The sequence below is a fragment of the Vigna angularis genome, chromosome 4, assembly GCF_016808095.1.
Source record: "Vigna angularis cultivar LongXiaoDou No.4 chromosome 4, ASM1680809v1, whole genome shotgun sequence".
Lineage (NCBI taxonomy): Eukaryota > Viridiplantae > Streptophyta > Magnoliopsida > Fabales > Fabaceae > Vigna > Vigna angularis.
In genome coordinates, this window is record NC_068973.1 from 38,067,991 (window position 1) to 38,086,954 (window position 18,964).

The window sequence follows — 18,964 nt, forward strand, 5'->3', positions numbered from 1 at the left end:
AACTAAATTAAAATAAATAAAAAAGTGAAACGTTTAAATTTATTTTACAAATATAAAAATGAGTGACATGATTTAATCTTATTAATAATATTATTATTGATGTATTATTAAAAGAATTAATAATATTTGCAAAAAAATTATTAATTTTTTTAATAAATTAAAAAAAATCATAGAAAATTAATAATAATAATACATGATTTGACATTAAATTCGTTAATAATTTTTAAAAAAAAATCTAATTAAAACACTTTTTTAAAAATTAAAAGTTTTTAAGTGAAAACTGACTTAGAAACTTTCCTCGTAAAGTAAAACCAAAGGAATAATAAAGCCTCTAGCACTCAGTCATAAAAAAACGTACGTGGTACACAGTAACAAACAACATATGGCCCCCATCTATGCAGGCACTTGTACACATCTCATATGATGAAGAATCACATCACAAATCAATTTCTTCAGAAAAACCTTCCATCAATAACAGTCTCATTCAGCATCTGGATAATCACCTAATTGCTTCATCTGCCAGCTCTCATGAGGGGCAACATGTTCGTGCGAAGGACTGTAATGCTGCAAAAACGAAAAAGTCAGCTACAATTCAACTGTAACACTTCTTTCATTGCACCTAAGAAAACAAGACAAAAGAAGAAACAAGGACCCTTTGAAATCATTTACTTTATGATCATTTTCAGAGTTTAAAACAATTGCCACATAAGCAGAAAAGTCCTAAATGATAACAATCACCCAACAAAGTCCTTAAGGCACCAAAGTCCTACTTGACAACTGTCACACAAACAAAGTACCTAAGGGGGGAGAACATAAGAAAAGAATACGACCTCCAATCTATCTCACTAGTCCAAGTAATAATAAGTCATCAAAAGATTCTTATGTTTATGTCCATGTTTTATTTTAAACCTCAGATAGCAGCAGACAGCACAATATTACAACTTTTTTACTAATGATAGATTAATTCTCATATTTGAAAACACAAACTTATGTTCACATAATTTTAATCTGTTCCTTTTACGAGGGTAAAGAGGAAATTGCTAGTTGAAATTACACCTCCATCTTCATCATAAGTTCTTTAGCAGAAGTAGCAGAGACAACAATATTCCGTGCACCAGGCTTAATGAAGCCTTCTTTAACACCATTGTCAAATAATGCAAGCAAACAGTTATAGTAACCGTCAACATTCAGTAGACCAACCTGTGGATAATGATTTTGAGACTTAGCATTTGATTGTTACATTAAGGATTTTGAACTACACAGTAAAAATACTATGTTACCGGTTTTTTATGAATTCCAAGTTGGGCCCAAGTTATCATCTCCAACAGCTCTTCCATGGTTCCGTATCCTCCTAATTATAAGGACAGTGAGAGTCCATACTACATAATCAATACAACAATCCAAAACACCAAGAGTACAAACAAATTCCGTACAATTAAGAACACTTTTAGTGGCATTCACATGTGTAAGACACGTAATCAACAATTATTTTTCAAAATTATTTGAGAGCTGTTGAAGTAACTACCAGGGAGAGCAACAAATGCATCAGCTTCTTGAGCCATTGCAGCTTTACGCTCATGCATATCTGAAACAATTCTTACTTCACCTACTGTTTCACCAGATATCTGTCAAAATTGCAATAATTCATTGATCATATTTTCTCCTTCAAAACCATCTATAAACTTTTCCATGGCCAAGGGATCATTATAAATAAAACACTAAACATCAGTCCTGTTGCCATTTAAGTTATATTCTAATGCATTGGTGGTAATGAAAGAACCATAACACTAATTCCCAGAAATAAATAAACCAACTGATTAAAGTAACTGCACAGAAAAATGAACAAAATGATTAAAAATTGTTAAAGAAGTTGCTGATGTGGAAGGACAAATACCTCGAGAGGCATGAGAGCTTTTGGAATGATCCTGTACGTGGAGTGAAGGTAAAATGTGAAGAAGAAACAAACAAATGATGAGACAATGTGATCAATTATCAGTGACACTAAAAAGTAATTTTCTTTTTTCTTTATGCACATACCCCAGGACATGGCAGCCTCCATCATAGACTCTCTGAGATATTAAGCCCATCAGCCCAACACTGCCACCACCATACACCAAGTCTAAGTTCCTCTTTACCTGTAATTCACACCGTAAGATAAAAATGAAAAAACATAAAGAAAATGATGATGAAGAATTCTTCACTCTGCGTGTGCAGGCCACAGAATGCATTCATACAAAATTGTTAAACCTACCAGAAAAAAGAAAGACTCAGCCCACAAAAAAATAAAGAGCGTTCTTTCACAGACATAACAAATTCATCACCAAGTATCATCATAGAAAACAAGAGCTTCTTTACGTACAGCACCAGTTATGCAGAACAGAATACATAAAAAATGAACAAAGCAACACAGAGGAGGTGCTCTGAGACCAGATAAAATCCTTTTTTATCGACAAATGTTTATAGACAAAGAAAATAATATGCAAGATAGTGAAGAATGATGCAAAAGAAAACCACGAACCAGTTCATTGCCCAATTGAATCGCAGCGTCGCTGAAGATTTGCCGGTTGCCAGAGTTGCTGCCACAGAAGACACACACGGTCTTGAACTTGCTTCTGGGGTACCCTTCCTCCATTCAAAATCGATGCTTTCTTTGCAGGTTTTCAATTCAAAGCAAAACCATTCATTGGAAGAACAAAGAAAAGAAAATAAAAGAAAAAGGGCAAGCCTTAACGCGGATCAAGATTATGTGTTGTGCTTTACTACTTTAATACCTTTATGAGTAATGAAGAAAAGCCAGAAACTTTCTTTGAAGGGGTGATCCTAAATAGACAAATAGAGCCTGTAAGAGAAATCGATGAGACGGGGACTCATTTTTGGTGAGAAAAGACGCCCACCCCACAACATGCTCTTATTTCTTTTCCAATCCTACGTCTTTTTGTCGGCTTTGTAAACTTTAATACACAGTATTACTATTAATTGACACTGGGATAATACCCAATTTTAGGGTTCCATTAATTAACCCACATACTTAATTCCAATCATGTACTAATACTCCTACATCACCATCCTTTTAGTTTCATTGGTGCAAGTATCTTCTCCTAAAAGGAGCTAAAATTGACTCGTCTGAAAGAATTAAGATTAACGTCTCTCCTACGTGCAATCATCTTCCACACACGTAATAATATATTATTGTCAAATAAGATTCCATGGATAATGATATTAAAAAAAGCAGTCGAATTTTCACTGAAATGATAGGGAAAAAGGGGGTGAAATGATCCTTGATGAGGTGCAAACATTTCTATAGTGGTCAACTATACTGTTTGTTCAAGAATTCTTTTAGTAAGTTAAAAAGTTTTAACAGTGACAAGTTGTCTTTAATTAATCGTTCCTCACAGTGAAATAAATTTTTGAGAATTCTGTTTCTCTACAAAAATTGAATTTTCTTGCTTTACTGTAAAAAGGTGAATTTTTGTTGGGATGTGGTTATGTTTTACCTGGACAGGTTTGTGACAAAGAAAAGGGTAAGATGAGACATTGGAAGTTTAGAACATCCAAGTAAGATTTTCCAAAACACAAGGGTCAAATCAAATTAGTAAAGATAAAAAATATATATATCAGAAAGGGCAAAAAAAAGTGTACAAACATCTATGATTCTTTTGTGAGAAAACATTTACTATCGTTGGTGAGGTATCGAATAAATTTAATCTTCTCGTATGTTAGCTATTCCAAACTCCAAAGAGATGACTTTTAGGTTATTTATGGACCACAAATAAGACTTGGTTTTATTTTTGTTACTAACAAGAAGAATGCTGAATTTTGCTAGTTACGTGATTTGGATGGCTTAAGGCATTTAGAAGAATTGGTTAAGGAATTGAAAATGTGTGTGTGACCCTACCATTGAAAACAATAAATAGGTTTATTGAATTGGTTGGTGATGAGAGTGGAGGAGCGTGTGGGTGTGACATGAGAATATGTGATGGAGCAGTAGCACTACAAAAGGGTGAAGAAGAGGAAACATCCAAAAATGAATTGCTAGACCCTTTTTGACACTTCCCAAAACATATTATTCTTCGTTATGAACCCAGGCGAGTGGCTTACAACAACCAGACTAAAAAAAATGAGGAAGTCGTTGTTGCAGCACCGTTGATAGTGAGGCCCACCATGAGCGCGAACATGACGAAGACTCCATGATTTCCAAGGCGGAGACCAGCACCACAAAATGTCGTCGACTAGAAGCGGCACCGGTAAGATCTTCTGGCAATTGGAGCTGTCGCTGTTGTGGATGTAAGCGGAGGAACCCATGACGGCCACGTCTAGAAGCAAGAAAAAACTCCTAAACCCCAATTCCAGTGGTAAACATCAACCACAGTTTTAAGTGTGGTGAACGCACTTCCAAGTGCGACTATCATGAACTGCATCTCCAACTCCAACAGTTTCTTAACCATACTTTCGAGTGCGGCAAGGTAAGAGCTCACCACAGGAGCACTCCGAGAAGAGAGGGCACTCCAAGAAAAGAGGAGAAAGAAATGAGGTGTAGGGATGGAAATATGAAATGCAATAAATAGTGACAGAGGGGAAAGAAAAAGAAAGGGGTGCAGGGTTTGGGAAAGAGATACAGAAGAGGAAGGGGTTGGTGCTTTTTCTAATTGTTAAATGAGTCAAATAAAAAAACATTTAAAAGATTACAGGAACACAGTTTGGAAATATCAAAGAATAAGGAGGTGCGGATGAGATAGATCAGGTATAGGAAGAATTACTCATTTTCTAACCATACTTTTTATCCACCCATACTTTTTTTATGAATAGAAATATAATGTTTAATTGAGTTTTAAGTTTGTGATAAATTTAGATATATATTTTTATTAAAATATTGATTTATTAAAAATTTAAAAAATGTATATATATCATTTAAATAAATATGTATTGTTTAATTTTTTTGTTGGTGACACGATTTTTATTTTACCTTATTCTCTTGTTTAATTGTTATATGTTATTTTATAATTTTATTAGTTAACAATGTTACAAACTGCAACACTATTATTAAATGTTTTTTAACTATTAGAACTTTTATAAAAGTTATAGAAAGGTCAAGAGTTTTCAAAGATCTTGTTCAATTATGAGAGAACTTTGTGAATAATGTGATTTTTTTTAATATCTAAAACCTTCAAAACATTGTGGCATTTCCACTTTACAATATGAAAAACCTGTTAAGGAATTGAATCCAAGTTTCATGCTTTGCAGGTGTGCGTGGTAGAATATAAAGGTGCATACTAAACCAGAGATGGTTATGCAAAAGTAAAAGCACATGAAGCTTTGACATGTTATAATGAGAGAAAGAAATTTGGTGAGAATATTATCCTTTACAGTGAGGTATACCAAAGATCAACAATTCATGCTATTCGAAAGTAAGATTTTATGAATGTAGTTAGAGTTCAGTGAAAAATAATGCAGATTCTATAGGGTTCCCACAAAGTCAAACATTCATCCACTTGTTGCAAAATAAGTTGATGAGTTGGAGTTCTTATTTAAATAAAAAGTTCATTAAATATTATCAGAAACGATGATGTTTAAAAGGATATAAGAAATGTAAAATAATAAAGAGTTAGTAAAAAAATTATAAAGAAATTGCAAACAAGGTTGAAGATTTATTGATGATGAGTTGTATGTAGTATAGTCAAAATTGATGATGAAAATTATAATATAAATGATGATTTTAAAATTATAAAATTAGAGTTATAAAATATTAAATATATAATATGCATTGTTTTTTACTTTTTAAGAATGTGAATATTATTTTATATAGTATATTTATTAATAAAGTGTTTTGTGTAAACATATTTTTTACATGACAAGTACACTAAGTCTAATTGTAGTTTTCAAAAGGATAAGTGTCGATAAGATGATCATAGAAATTTATTGATAAACTTATATCAATTATAAAATTCTAATAAAATGATGTGTTTATTTTTAGGGTGATTGTATACAAGTAATAATAAAATAAATAGAACTAAAAAATAATGCACTAAGCATGAAATTTAAAGACATGTTTTAGAAGTTTATTTATAGTACTTTGAATATATGCACAAATAGAATTTTTGTGACATTCTTTTGGACTTTATGTTGTAGAATAAGTACATGATATTTTCGCTTTTTAGATGTAAATTAAGTAAATGATATAGAAAGTTTACTTACTATGTTTTGTTAGACAAAATTAACCTAGAAAGTGATATGAACTTAACAAGAAGACTATGGGAATAATTCTTTCATACTTCATAATTAATAGCTATTTATCTTTTTGACCATCACACTCCTCACCTCAATCTTTCTTATTTATAATTTCATTTTTTTGTCAACTAGTTTGGTTTTAACATCTAATAACGAAATTAAAAAAAAAAAAACTTATCAATAACTACCTCAAAAGTTTATATAACTTAATAAAATTTTCATCATCCTCACTCTCGAAAATGTTACCATGGATTCTCTTATTTTCACACACGTACTCCCATGCTTTTATGACAACAAGAAGTTATTCATAGTTGAGAAAGTTTGTCATTGTCTCCGTTGTTAGGGTAAACATATTACAATTGTCCTAATAAATCATCATTAAATATTGTTTTTGTTAGTGTTGCAAATTAAAATATAATTTTAATGATTCTTTATAGCAATTATTTATTACTAAAAACTACGTTATAGAATATTAATTTTAATAAATATTATGACATCAAGAATCATGTTATAAACAATTGATAAATCAAAATTTATCTTTCCAATCCACCTATATTAAGTAATTTTATTAAGATTTGTGAATTACTTTTTTTTATCTTTCCATAGGATTTTAAATTACAATTATTGAATCTTCTATAGTTTAGGACGAGGTACTTCTGGCATTAATATATTGAAAATTCTTCCTCCTTTCTTAGTAATGTTGCAACACTTAAGCTAAAATTAACATTGAAAGCTTCGTAACTCGAAGTAGATTAAGAGTGTCCTTATATAGCTCAAATTAATACTACTTTATTGTTTTTGTAATTTGTAATAAAATATGTGTGTGATGTACACCTAATGTTTCTTTTTACGTTTTTATTTTCTTTTTGCCTTCCATTTACCTTTTTTCTTCTCTTTTTCCTATTTTACTGTAAAAATAATAAATATTTATATTTTTTGACAAATTGTACAATTTCAATACAAATAAATGTCAAAATTAACATTTAGAACACTTATAATATATCAGTGGACTGCATACAGATTACGAATGTGATAGTTAAGGAAAACTATTGATAATATTGGTAACCTATAATAAGAAAATAACTATTTGTTCATGAATATGTTATAATATAATATTGTAATTATATTTTTCTGTTTCTTAAATTAAATTGTTGATTATTATTATACCATTAAAATTGTCAAGCCGGTGTTTATTTGATAAAGTGCGTCAAAATATAATTTTTTAACAACTTCTTAATTTAAGATACGTTCTTTAATTGAGCCTTCTTAACTAAAAAACTTGTTTCCATTGCTATACATGAGCACTCAATAATATTAAATAATTTCTTTGTCAGTTTGTAGTTAAAACTCAAAGTTAATATTTTGTTCTGAAAAAGCAATATAATTAACAATTAACTAATAAAGGTTAATTAATTTATATAAAACCTTACATTATGAAACCTATATCTTCTAATTTTAAATTTGTTAACCTTTTCCCTTCCGAGAGAGAGAGAGAGAGGAGAGGACGAGGATCCAGAGCAACATAGTGATATTTTTAGGTTTAGAAGGGCAACAAGAATGCTGTCATATTTTCCAAAAATGGAGAGAGTAAAAACTAGACAAAAAAAACATCTACGGTTGGGCCTTCTTATCTCTATTTTTTCTCCTTCCCCAAGAAACCCAAAAACTTGATATTTGACATCTCAAATTGTATCTTCTCTCAGGACTTGTGCATGCAGAAAAAAGTCCTCGTAACATAGTTCAAATTGTTCTTCTGTAAGCACAAAACAAGAAAGGGAGGGATACACAAAAAGGGAAAAAAAAAACGCAGGAGGCAATAATCGTTCTACGTCTTTGTGATGGGAAGGAGACTCCCAGTTGAAACTCTGTCATTCATTCACCATCCTATTATATATTTGTCGTTCTTTGCCGCAGGCTTGGCTGCTAGCATGGCCATTATCACAGCCTTATGCAGCGGATTTGGAAGAAAAGCGTCACCTTCACCACCACCACCAACAACAACACTTGATCCTACAGAACTATCCAAAGAATCGGACACTTCCCCAACATCGAATACAGAAGAGAAGGATAACAACAACAATAACGAAAACGAGAACGAAAACGAGAACGAAAACGAAAACGAGAAGGAGAAGGAGAAGGGATTGCCTCTTCCACCAGCATTGCAACAAGTCCCAAAGGACCCCTTTATCTCAGACAGGATGAAAAGAGTGACTTCTGAACGAAGGGCACCATTGAGTTTAAGCATCAAAATGCCACGGAGTTCGTCGGTTGCAAGGAACTGGGATCACAAGGAAGACAAAATAAAAGGGCCCAAGTTGAAAGCAGAGGACTCTGTTTGGATGAAAACCATTATTCTAGGAGAAAAATGTGTCCCTGATGCCGAGGATGACCCTGTAATATTCGAAGGAAGGGGAAAGAGAATCTCAGCATACCATACCAAAAGGTATACCGCGACGGCCATTCTTACGGAACCCTCTCTCCTTGATGACGCATCGTCATCACCTCTACCTGAAAACCTAACCCAAGATGAAGCAATTATTAGTAAGGCTTGATTTTTTTTTTCCATAGTTTTGCCGTCTCCCCTCTCTCTTGTTCAGATAGTTAGCACATGAATGCATACCGATATTTTTCTCTAGCTATTGTATGTCTGGTGCTTGTGTTCTTGGTAATAAAATTATGGACTAACTTCTGAAATCAACCATGTTGCATGTAGAACGTCGTCGTGATCGTGTAGGTTGTAAGAAATTTTCAACACTGCCTAACAAATCATTATATTTTCTTCCATTTAGAAATTTGTGGATTAATTACAAACAGCTGGTGGGTGCTCAAATTGAAATGAAACATTTTCAATCAAACTGAACTTAAGCTTAATAAAGTTTTACTTTTGGAATTTTTTTCTTTTCTCACTTTCGAATATGAAATACATGAAAATTACGGTTAATTAAATTACGGTTAATTAAATTTCCCTTTTATTCTCTTAAATTTAAGGAGAAAGATATTATTTTTACTATTCTTATTTATATTACAACTTAATTACTTTATTCGTAAAAATTAAATAGAGTAGTTAATTTCACTGATGACAATAAATTTATTTATTTTCAAAATAATAACTAGTATTAACTATTTTTCTCCTTTTTAATTTATATATATATATATATATTAACGTCATCAACAAATTAATTAATTAATTTAAATAAAAATATTCAATTTGTATTGTCAATTAAAGTATTTAAACCATAATGGATTATCTAGCTAGATTTATTTAATTTATTTTTTATCACCTTTAATTAATTAATTACCAAAAATATAAAAGAATGTCACGAAATTTAATAAATTGATCATTGAATGATATAAATCAAATTGAGATAATCTTAATTATATAATCATATTTTTTAATTAAAGAAATAACAACATTCAACAATGTTTCAATGAAAAAAAGAATTAATCTGGTGTAATCTCATAAGATAACACATAATTGAGGAAATTTTCATAGTAATATAATTGGCAACGGATAATTGTTTTGGTGTTCAGTTTTTTTAATTTTAAAAAATAAAAGGAATGTGACAGTATAGATATTTTCCTGTATAAATTCACGTGGACAAATCAGAAATGATGTGATGAATGGTGACGGCGGCATTCCACGTGAAACATCATCAAAGATCCTATGTGATTGCAAACTGGCAGTTGCGAGAAAGGGAAAATAGGAACATAGAAAAAGGGGTCATTTAATCAAAAGTCAAATCAAAACAAGAAAACCCAAAATTCAATTCAGTTCTAAGGAAAACGGGTGTTTGTTCCTTCATCCACCCCAGCTCTCATATCACAGACCCGTTTTCCTTTTCTCCTTTTCACCAAAGCAAGGGTTTTCTGTTCACCCTTTTATTTTCACGCCATTCAGATTCACGGGATTATGTTCTTTGGGGCAGACAACCCCTTGTCTTTCGGTGTAAATTCCTCTTCATTGTTGCAATCGAAAAGGGTCCCTTTGCTCGTTCTTGTCTGCTGTTGATGTCTCTTATTTTTGCCGAAAGGGATTGGCTTGTGATTCTAAACACACCCAATTCCTTGCCATTGCAACACACCCACTTGTCTTTCGCCAAACGCAGATGGAATAAGGAGTTTTCTGAGCTCCAGAGTGGATAGCCTTAATCTGATTCATAACAATTCAATTCTTATTATTTTCTTTTTATTTTTGGAATCGATGGATTCTTCACAAGGGTCTACCATTGCTGGTTTCGTGGACAACGCATCCATTCAGAGGAAACAGTCTAGTTTTGATGGCGTTCCTGTGTATGTCAAGGAGCTAATTGCCGGAGGCTTTGCTGGTGCGCTTTCTAAAACCGCTGTTGCACCTCTCGAACGAGTCAAGATACTTTGGCAGGTTCACCACTCTTTCTCTTCTCTCTTTTTCTTCACTTATTTAACTGAAAACACGATTCTAAGCTTGTACGATCAGATCGCGTTGTAAGTTTGATGATAATGGATTTAAATATCCTTCTTTTGTGATGTATTGGAGGTAAATATCTTATGGTATAATGATGATACTAGTCAACAGTAATATGTAATGTAAGTTTGTGCTAAGGAACTGAGGTATATTGGATCTAGAATAGGAAGATAAGGGAAGGAGGAAAGATTTTTAAATGTGTAAAGAGAGGATAATATTATGTTTTGGGTTGCCTCGGGTTCAACTAAATTATCCTCTTTGATTTGTGCCTCTTGCTGGAGTCTTGAAGTCATTGATTTCTACTCTCATCAACTAACTTTCATAGGTTACTGCCCCTTGCTTCAAGGATTTTTGTTTTACTTTGGTTTTAAGCTATATGTTTGTTGTCACTTGCTAGATGTACATCATTTACGATGTTGTTACTTTGCTTTTGCCATCTTTACTTCGTGAGAAAGTTCTTAATGGGTGTATGTTCCTTTTTAACCTTTATTCATTTTATCTACAGACAAGGACACCTGGATTTCATTCTCTTGGGGTGTATCAATCTTTGAATAAATTAGTCAAGAGGGAAGGTTTTCAAGGATTATATAAGTAAGACTCAAGATTACATAACATGGTGCTTTCTCCAGCTTAAATTATATATCGTTAATCTTGTTTTTGTGGTGATTTCAGGGGAAATGGGGCTGGTGTTATTCGCATTGTTCCATATGCAGCCTTGCATTTTATGACATATGAGCGCTACAAAAGTTGGATCTTGAATAATTATCCAATGTTAGGTTCGGGTCCTTGTATTGATCTTTTAGCAGGCTCTGCTGCAGGGGGAACTTCAGTTTTATGTACCTACCCGTTGGATCTTGCTCGTACCAAACTTGCGTACCAGGTAGTTATCTGATTCGAACATTTGAAGCTTTGAAATAGACTTGATGGAATTATTGAGAGACCATTATTATCCATTCCATTATTTCTCTTTTTTCATATTTAGTGAAAACTTGAATTAAAGTTTAAGGAAGGTTGTACCGCCAGGGAAAAAGATAGATGAAGAATATATTATATTAGAATTACATCCACCGGTTTCATAGAGAGACATAAAAACTTTTGTGGTGTTCATAGAATACTTCAGGGTGATTTGATGAATCGTGGTATCTTGATTCCAATTTCAATAGTCCACGGGACGGCAAATTTTCCTATCATTTGGGGATTTTCGTGGGGATTGCTTCATTTGGGCTGCAAGTTTGGAGATTCCCCCTCAAAGCATATTTGTGATCAGGGACAAGACCATTCTCTCCCGCCTGCAAGGTCCTTGTATGTTGAAAATGATAAAATTGTCCCTTATTTAATATAGTTGTATGTACAAGTATAAATGACTCTGTAGTCTTTTTCTTCATATGTTTTTTTAAAATTATAATTGGTTAAAAGAGACTTAAACGGTGCCATCCCTAATGAGTTATGGTAATTCCTAGGAAAGTATGAAGGCTAATGCCTTAATGTTGAAATAGACATAATGACCCTAGTCAATTAAAATTGATAAAGATTAGCTTTAGTGACTAGGGGATAGTTTATGAGGAAATAATTGCTTCTAGTGTACAATCTAATAATGTTTAGTATTTCTGTGGTTTAAATTTTTATAGGTGGTGGACACAAGAGGAGGTATCAAAGATGGTATGAGAGGAGCTCAACCTACACATAATGGCATTAAAGGTGTGCTTACAAGTGTCTATAAGGAAGGCGGAGCCCGTGGACTTTATAGGGGTGCAGGTATGTATGTATGTTGCAGCTTACAGGATCTACCAAGACAGCCGTAATTGGTTATTGTGGTGGAGAATACTGTTGGAATACATATTGTGGAGATAATGTTTTCTGACAACATATATTAGCTATTATTCTTGTATTTTACTGCCTAAATTTTTTCCATTACATTGATGAGAAACCTCACCTTTTTCTCTTCCTTAGGACCAACCCTTACTGGAATTCTTCCATATGCTGGTTTAAAGTTCTACATGTATGAAAAACTGAAGACTTACCTTCCAGAAGAACATCAAAAGTCCATTGTGATGCGTCTTTCTTGTGGAGCTCTAGCTGGATTGTTTGGGCAGACTTTAACATACCCTTTAGATGTTGTCAAGAGACAGATGCAGGTATTTGAAGCATGACTTTTTGTCTAGCTCAGGTTTATAAACATTTTCCCCTTTTCTGGTGATGATGAGATGGGTGTCTAGCTAATTAGCTCTGCAATCTTTTTGCTGTGTATAAAATTTGATGTTTGAGCCTCTTTAGGTCGTATTCAAGTTTTACAACCATATAGTATTGGCACATTTCCCTTGTTTAAGCTTTTACTCATAATCTTCTATTTGTTTGTACAGGTTGGCAGCCTGCAGAACGCTACTCATGAGAATGTCAGATATAAAAATACCATTGATGGACTTAGGACGATTGTTCGTAATCAAGGATGGAGGCAGCTCTTTCATGGCGTAAGCATTAACTATATAAGGGTAATGCTCACCTTATCATAGCCAAGTTTATGCATGTTTAATCTTTTATATTATTTGCCTTGTCTGTAAAAGAAATGCTATTTGTTTTTGCATTCGTTCTGTTGTCTGGGATTTATCTTTGTTAGCATTGGTTTTCTTGGAGTTGAATAAACTAGATATGGAATTTGATGCCACTGTATTACATTGGACAGTAAACCATGTGACTAATCCTGTTGTACACCAATTTTTCTGTTGACCAACAACCTAAGGACTGAAAATAATAGTTGGTGAATCGTGGTAGTTATGAAGGCTCTTTATCCTGCTTCAGTAACTACACATGCATTCATTTCATAAACAGTGAAAAACATGTCTATATTAAAAACACCCTTAAAAATAGTCACGAGCCATAACTGTGGCCGATTCCTTAAAATTGTTAATATCAGCTTTAACATTGGCATGTCATCTGTGCTTTCTTTTTGCTTCTATATGTAAAACATTACTTGCTCTGTTCACAGATTGTTCCTTCAGCTGCAATTAGTTTCACCACATACGACATGATGAAGTCTTGGCTTGGCATACCACCACCTCAACAGCAAAAGTCTCGATCAGTTTCGGCAGCATGATTGCTCAATGCTCACCCTTAACGGCAACAAGTTACGATGTTACCTTCTTATTGAACTAATTTTACAGGAATATCTCTAACTGAGTATTACTGCATATTCACAGATATACCGTTTAAATTAACTAATGTCCAATTTTGTTTGTCATATCTGGAGAGTTCCATATTATGCTACTCATTTTTTCCTTTGTCCTTAAAATTTGTATAGACTCATACGAACTATGGATGCAATACAAAGGTAGTTATTTCCCCTTGAAATTTCTAAGAGATGTTGTGAATGAAAACAAACTCTTGTTCGTCAAATCCATATCAGTAACCAGGGATCACTTGAGTTTTTATTTTAACAATCTTGTTAATCACAAGAATCATCATCATCATTTGACGGATTTTCACCGAGTATGATATTAGTGTTGGGTACAAACAAAGTCTCACATCGGATAAAATAAGAGATAAACATGAGTTTATATACATATAATATATCTCCATTGATAAAAGACCTTTTAGAGTGGTACTAAAAGTAAATCTGTGAGGCTTTGGTCCAAAGCAGACAATATCTTATCACGGTAGAAATATATGTGTGTGTTGTACCTCCTCACTGCAACTGCAATGTTAGGAATATATTTAAGTAGACATGTTACAACATACTTATGGCTTTAACATATCACGAGGTACCACTTATTTACAGTCTGAATATTTGGGATAATGTAATATTATGTTTGGGGGGAGATAAGGTCACAGGAGCTAGTCTGACAACGTGCTATATTTTGAACAATAATGTTCTGTTTGGGAGAGAGAGAAAAATTACAGAGAAGATAACATTTTCTAAATTAAAAAATTATTTAATTAAAGAGACAATGTTGAAAAAACGTAGGTGTGGAAAATTCAAAATATGTCTACTATTAATTAAAACGTTTTCTTTACTTATAGATGTGTCCTCGTGATTGAGCCATTTTTCTACTTTTGAGTTTTTTTTTTCCATTTAACGTGAATTGTGTTTATGATAAATGGTTCATTTGATTTAAAGTCGAATAAAATTAATTGATATAACTAATTATAAATCATCCAAAATATTTAGACGCGTACTTTTTTGGGTTAAAATTTATTTTGCCTTATCCAACGATACTACTTTTTTTAAAATGAATAAAATGAAGATGAACGTGTTTCGATAGTTTTGGAATATACAATATTTTAAATAGGTAAGCTTGCTTTTATTATTTGTTTTGTTTCAATGAAAGGTTTGGAAACAACAGTTTCAAAATGGAAAACAAGAAAAGCGACTCACCTCGTTCTTTGACCATCTGTCTCTTACTTTTCGTTTTTCTTTCATCATATAATAATGTTTTTATAAACTTTTGTTTGACTATGGATCCGACGAATGTTGACCACTGCACAACACTATTTTTTTAAAATTCTGTTATGTCTTTAAATCCCTTTTAGAAACAAATCATCCTAAATATCAGTTTGAATCAAGAGTTAGAATAAATTTTATAGTTAGTTTATTAAGTATTTATTATCTGATAAATTTAAATTTTATCTCAATAATAAAGTGGGAAATAACTTAGGAGAAGAAGAGATAATTAATTTGAAAAATACCGCCAATGGCGAATAATGTGCAAAGTATGGATAAATTTAATGGCAATAAAAATAAAGAATTTTTTATTGGGAGAGAATTAGTTGAAATCATCTTAATGCAGGTTAAGAGTGTATAGTTTTCAATATTTAATACTATCTTTTTTAGAATGCTGGTTATGTCATAAGGAAAAGCTTTATAAATACTTTTTAAGAAGATTTTAATTTCCTTTGTTTCTTTTTACTTGTAGTTTCTTCGATTTACTTTCATATTTTAATTTTAAAATACTATTTTTTTCTCTATTCTACCCTTCATTTAACTAATATGAAAAAGGTTTTAAGACCATAAAGAGAAAAAAATGCAACAACAACTAAACATACATTAAATTAATAATACGAGAAGAAATATGATAAATAATCAACGTAAAATCATATTAAAAATAAAAGTTAAACTCTTTTTCCTTAAATAATTATTATAACGTAGTAGAAGGAATAACTTTTATCCCTAATTATTTAATAAATTATTGTTGAAAACTTATAGATAGAGATGTCAATTTGATTTATGGCCTATAAGTGGGTTAAAGTTAAAATTAAAGTAAGTTTGATGCGATTATAAAACTTTAATTAACTTTTAAAAATAATATTTTCAATTGTCACGTCTCAATTAATACACTGCTGAGTCACCTGTCAGCTTCCATAAATTCACCCACGCCACACGTTCAGTGCAATTAAAACGCACTTACATTTTCTGGAGCACGTCTGCCATGTGTCAAATTGAAATGTTCTGAAATCAATAGTGGAAGCCAGGTGTCAGTGTATGAGAGAACGTCCGTTTGACTTTGGGAAGGGAATTGATTTTTCTGAAACACTCCTTCCCATTCTCTGCGTGCACCTTCTTCTTCCTCATAAATCAAACTTCCATTTTCTCCTCCTTCTCTCTAGAACCATTTCACCTTCTCTCTACTGTAATTCACCACCCTTTTCTCCGATCACGTTTCAGAACCGTAGGAACATTCCCTGCGTCGAGAGCTCCATCTTGGACCGAACAACTTCCGACTCTGTAACCGGTAAGTTTCCCAACCTAGATGCTCGTTTCTGGATTACCTGCGAACCCAGATTCAGCTGCATGCAAGGGTGTCAACTAAGTCCCTACGTTTTCTTTTGGTTAGTTTTAGTTGAAGAGCTTAAGAGAAAAGTTGAGAATAGAAAGCCACTTTTGGACGAGTCAATATCACTCTCTCTTAGAACGATCACTACTGATCCGGGTAAGGGAAGCTTATTAAATTTAATTCCTATGTCTGCACTGTATTGTATGCACGTTCGGTGAATTGCATGAAGTATGATGTTTGATATTTGACTTTTGGTATATGAATATGATCATGAGTTGATGTATGAAAATGATGAAATGTACTATGGTATGATTAAACTGAAATATGAGATATATGATAAGATGAGTATTTGAAAGTATATGCTGAGAAATGTATAATGTAAATGAAAATGTGATTATGAATTTTCTTATGATATTGAACGTTCGTCATCGAACGGTCTTTGACCGTTCGGTGTTGTTGCCAAATTCAATTGAAAAGGAATTCTTTCATTTGGAAAGAATTCTATTTGAGGACGAACGCCCTCTTGTATTAGAGCTACGTTTGTGCGATCGGCCGAACGTAGATATCCTGAGTGTTGTGTGAGAAGTGAGAAGCTTATAAATGTACCTTTGGACTCTTAGTCATTTTGAAATCTAATTTCACCATCGTATAGCACCCTTACTACTTTTCTTATTTATGAACTCAAAACAGCGAATGGTCTCGTCCCAAAAGCGTACGTGTTAAGTAGCGCTCGGTCTTATACCGAACGCTCATTCTTTCCGTAATTACCAAACGAGTAGAAATAGCGTTCGTCCGAGATTAAATAGTGTTCGTCCAAAACTTTCATAGCGTTCGTCCAAAAACGTCAATAAATATATATTACCGCGCTCGGTCATTGACTGGCAGTCGGTTTCTATAATTGCATTGTTCTCTGTATGGTCGTTCACTTGTCTAGTGGCAATTCTATCCATCTGGAATCGGCCTCGAGCCTTGGTACTTAACTTATTCAGAGTATTTATCGGATCTTCCTAGAGTCAGTTCATTCAACTGATTCAATTGGTAATGATGTTCGTCAATAAAATGTGCTGGTTTTACTCTGTTTTGAAACGAGTGTTTCGCGGTCTCAGTCTTAACGTTCGTCCTCATTGTTAAGAGGGCTGAACGCTCGTCCTTTTTATGGAACTAGAACGGAATATGAAAACGATATTAAGATGATATATTATAATGTGTGAACAGTATAAGAAATGAAATTATGAGTATGGAAATTGAACGAGCGTTCCAAGGAGGAACGACTCTTGGATGATTATGAGAATGTTAAAGTATGAATGTGGCAAGCTTAGATGGCGGTTCATCCTGATATTCCATGAGTACTCGTTCTCAAGTAGAGAGGAGTATGTCATGTGTGGGAATGGCAGGAGGTCTTAGTCCATAACTGTAACTTGGACAGAACGGACTAACCTCAGGTGGCAGCTGATGAGAATTCCAGCTATCCCACCTGGGTGCACGAACGTCTTAGCTACACAGAATTCATACAGTCCGGACGGTCTGTCTAGTATCAGGAGTTGGTTTGAGTGAATGAATTGATTTAAGTATATGTTGTGACTTATTTGATTTGTTGGATATGTTATGAAATGTATGTTTTACTTGAATTAAATTCAATAAGCTTACCCTTTCGTTTTCATTGTGTTGTCTTGTATCTGTACGTTCGTCTTGTCCTTGCAATGATCATCCGTGTGGATGTGAGCAGAGGGTGATGCTTCACTGGAAGAAACGCTTGAGGAAGGAATCCTGGCTGAAGAAAACTTAGTGGAGATCGAAGTGAAGGCCGAACAGTAGAACGTTCGGTTATATGTTAGTTTAGTTAGGTTAGTGGGCTGTTTTAGAACGAGCGCCCTTTTGCTTTATGTTTAGTATTTGAACGTTCGGTATTTATTTTTGTAAACCGTTCGTTCGTGTTTTTTTATAACGAACGCTCCTATTATTGTGCATATTTTTAAGGTCGTTCGGCCAAGAGCGTACGTTATTGATCTGCTGTAAAACTGATTTAATTTATTAATATATGTGATTATTCTATTATATAGTTTATGACTGTATAATTTTGGGATGTTACATGAGTCAAAGGTCAAACTTATTTGTTTTGCCTTAAAGGTTGAACTGAGTTCACTTGAACTAAAATTTGAGTTAAGTCAATCTAAATCAAAGGTTGAATCGAGTTGACTCGACAAGAGTTTTTTTTTAGTGGGACTAAGGCAAAGGTCTCCAAGTCGGTTAGACCAAAAGTTGAGATGAAATCATTAAACGAAAAGTCAAAATGAATTAATTCAAGCCAAAACTCAAAAGGGGTAAGGTCAAGTTAAAGGTCAAAATAAATTAAAGCAGGTTGATGGTCAAGACGAGTAGTCTAGACCAAATGTCAAAATGAATTCTACTCGAATTAAAAACCGAAACCCAAATTGCAAGACGAGACTGACTCAAGCCAAACTATGTTATAAGTTGTAAATATACTTGAATACACATTTGACATGTGAGTGTAAAGAAAATCATTAAATCA

At 33.1% G+C, this 18,964-nt stretch overlaps 2 protein-coding genes across 6 annotated transcripts; one reads left to right on the forward strand and one right to left on the reverse strand.

Annotated features, from left to right (window-relative positions):
* Window positions 1-318: 318 nt before the first annotated feature.
* On the reverse strand, window positions 319-2,931 carry LOC108330617 (cytokinin riboside 5'-monophosphate phosphoribohydrolase LOG8). Of its 5 annotated transcripts, none has more exons than XM_017565111.2 (8): window positions 2,772-2,931; window positions 2,519-2,648; window positions 2,038-2,135; window positions 1,895-1,925; window positions 1,526-1,625; window positions 1,281-1,351; window positions 1,057-1,200; window positions 319-564 (listed from the first exon to the last, which is right to left on the reverse strand). In XM_017565111.2, exons 2-8 carry the CDS (start codon window positions 2,630-2,632, stop codon window positions 481-483), a joined length of 642 nt encoding a protein of 213 aa, XP_017420600.1. In that variant the 5' UTR covers window positions 2,633-2,648; window positions 2,772-2,931; the 3' UTR covers window positions 319-480. The 5 variants fall into 5 exon arrangements, with proteins under 5 accessions (XP_017420600.1, XP_052733112.1, XP_017420599.1 ...); XM_052877152.1 differs by having other exon boundaries at window positions 2,519-2,644; window positions 2,772-2,925; XM_017565110.2 differs by having other exon boundaries at window positions 2,519-2,914.
* A 6,949-nt stretch (window positions 2,932-9,880) lies between these two features.
* On the forward strand, window positions 9,881-14,014 carry LOC108330013 (mitochondrial carrier protein CoAc1). The gene is made up of 7 exons (XM_017564451.2): window positions 9,881-10,606; window positions 11,175-11,260; window positions 11,342-11,549; window positions 12,298-12,424; window positions 12,620-12,804; window positions 13,030-13,158; window positions 13,653-14,014. Exons 1-7 carry the CDS (start codon window positions 10,427-10,429, stop codon window positions 13,758-13,760), a joined length of 1,023 nt encoding a protein of 340 aa, XP_017419940.1. The 5' UTR covers window positions 9,881-10,426; the 3' UTR covers window positions 13,761-14,014.
* The last annotated feature ends 4,950 nt before the right edge of the window (window positions 14,015-18,964 follow it).